This window comes from Egretta garzetta, unplaced genomic scaffold (assembly GCF_000687185.1).
Source record: "Egretta garzetta isolate BGI_Z169 unplaced genomic scaffold, ASM68718v1 scaffold332, whole genome shotgun sequence".
Lineage (NCBI taxonomy): Eukaryota > Metazoa > Chordata > Aves > Pelecaniformes > Ardeidae > Egretta > Egretta garzetta.
Genome location: NW_009258879.1, coordinates 1,022,751 through 1,024,174, shown reverse-complemented (window position 1 = coordinate 1,024,174; position 1,424 = coordinate 1,022,751). Strand labels below are relative to the sequence as shown.

Below are 1,424 nucleotides of genomic sequence, written 5' to 3'. Positions count from 1 at the left end.
CGCCCCCCCCCGAGCCCTGCCGGCATGCCCATGCCTCCGGGGATGCCCCCCAGGAGCAGCGTCCTCCTGAACCTGCCGGCATGCCCACACCTCCGGGGATGCCCCCCGGGAGCAGCACCCTCCTGAACCTGCCAGCATGCCCACACCTCTGGGGATGCCCCCCGGGAGCAGCACCCTCCTGAGCCTGCCGGCATGCCCACACCTCCGGGGATGCCCCCCAGGAGCGGCGTCCTCCTGAACCTGCCAGGATGCCCCCCGGGAGCAGCACCCTCCTGGCGCAGGTCACCGGGGCTGCGGCTGCCCTGGGGAGCTCCAGGCGCCTCAGGAAAATGGGGTGAAGCAGCACCACGTTAGTGCCGGTCCGGGCCAGCTATGCCCTATCTGTCTCGCAGCAGTCACCCACCTCTAGCTGCATTTAAAGCCTGGTGGTTTTACGGTGCTTAGTTGCAGCCCATGACTGGCTGAATTGCTCAGGAGCGGTCCTGTGCCTTTTTGTTGACCGACCTGTGCCTTTTTTTATTGACCTGTGCCCAAAGCCTGGCCTCCATGGCTAATGGGCTTGGTGGGAGGTGTGGGGCTGGTTCTCCCCCGCTCCTGCCATGCTCCGGCTTGGCAAGATGGTGGAAATGAGCAATTGTCTGTCTGTCCTGTAGATCATCTTCTCGGAAGACTACCAGCAGGCAGAAGGGATGGCCTGGCACAAGAAGCACTTTGCCTGCCTGGAGTGCGAGACGCTGCTGACCGGCAAACCCTTTGCTCTGGACAAGGCCAGCCTCCTGTGCACGACCTGCAGCAAAAGCAAACGCCTGTGAGCGGGGAGCAGCCCGGGGGCGAGGCGGGCTCCCCAGCGTCCCACCAGGACTGGGGTCATTGGACAAGTACATCAGAAGGGGAAGGTTAACAAAAGTTAGAGCCTGGCTATTTACTTGCAAGCAACTAAGTGCCCCCTTGCATCCCATACAGCTTGCAGGAGAGTATTTCCCCGGGGAGGAAGCAAAGGCAAGGTGTACGCCTGCGGGTGGGAGGTAGGCGGTGTGTCTGACCCAGGGGGGTTGGACGGGAGGGTCTGTGTCGTGCTGGTTTCTATAAAGTCTCTCCAAGCTTCTCATGACTGAGATCTTGCAATAGTCTTTTGGAAATAACGCATCTGAGAAGTAGCTTCTGGCATACTAAACCTCCAGTCATGGTCAAAACCAAGGGTGGTTCTTATTTTTTTGAAATCCACACTGGAAGCTTACACCACCCGGCTGCTGACAGCTGTACTAAAGCAATGGGTTTGGAGAATTTGATTAACCCGGGTGATTACTTTCTGAAAGTAACTGATACAAGACTGCAGCAAGACGTAGCTGTAGCTTTCTCCTCCTTCCGTTCAATAACGTAAAACTAAGGAGTTGGCGTGCGGGAAGGGTGCAGCCCTGCCCCGG

At 58.6% G+C, this 1,424-nt stretch overlaps 1 protein-coding gene across 1 annotated transcript in view; it reads left to right on the top strand.

Moving 5' to 3' along the window:
* The window catches only part of LMCD1 (LIM and cysteine rich domains 1), a 14,175-nt gene extending 13,363 nt beyond the window's left edge, over positions 1–812 (top strand). The window contains exon 4 of the mRNA XM_009633833.1: positions 654–812. Coding sequence (XP_009632128.1) covers positions 654–812 — 159 coding nt within the window. The remainder of the gene's footprint in view (positions 1–653) is intronic.
* The last annotated feature ends 612 nt before the right edge of the window (positions 813–1,424 follow it).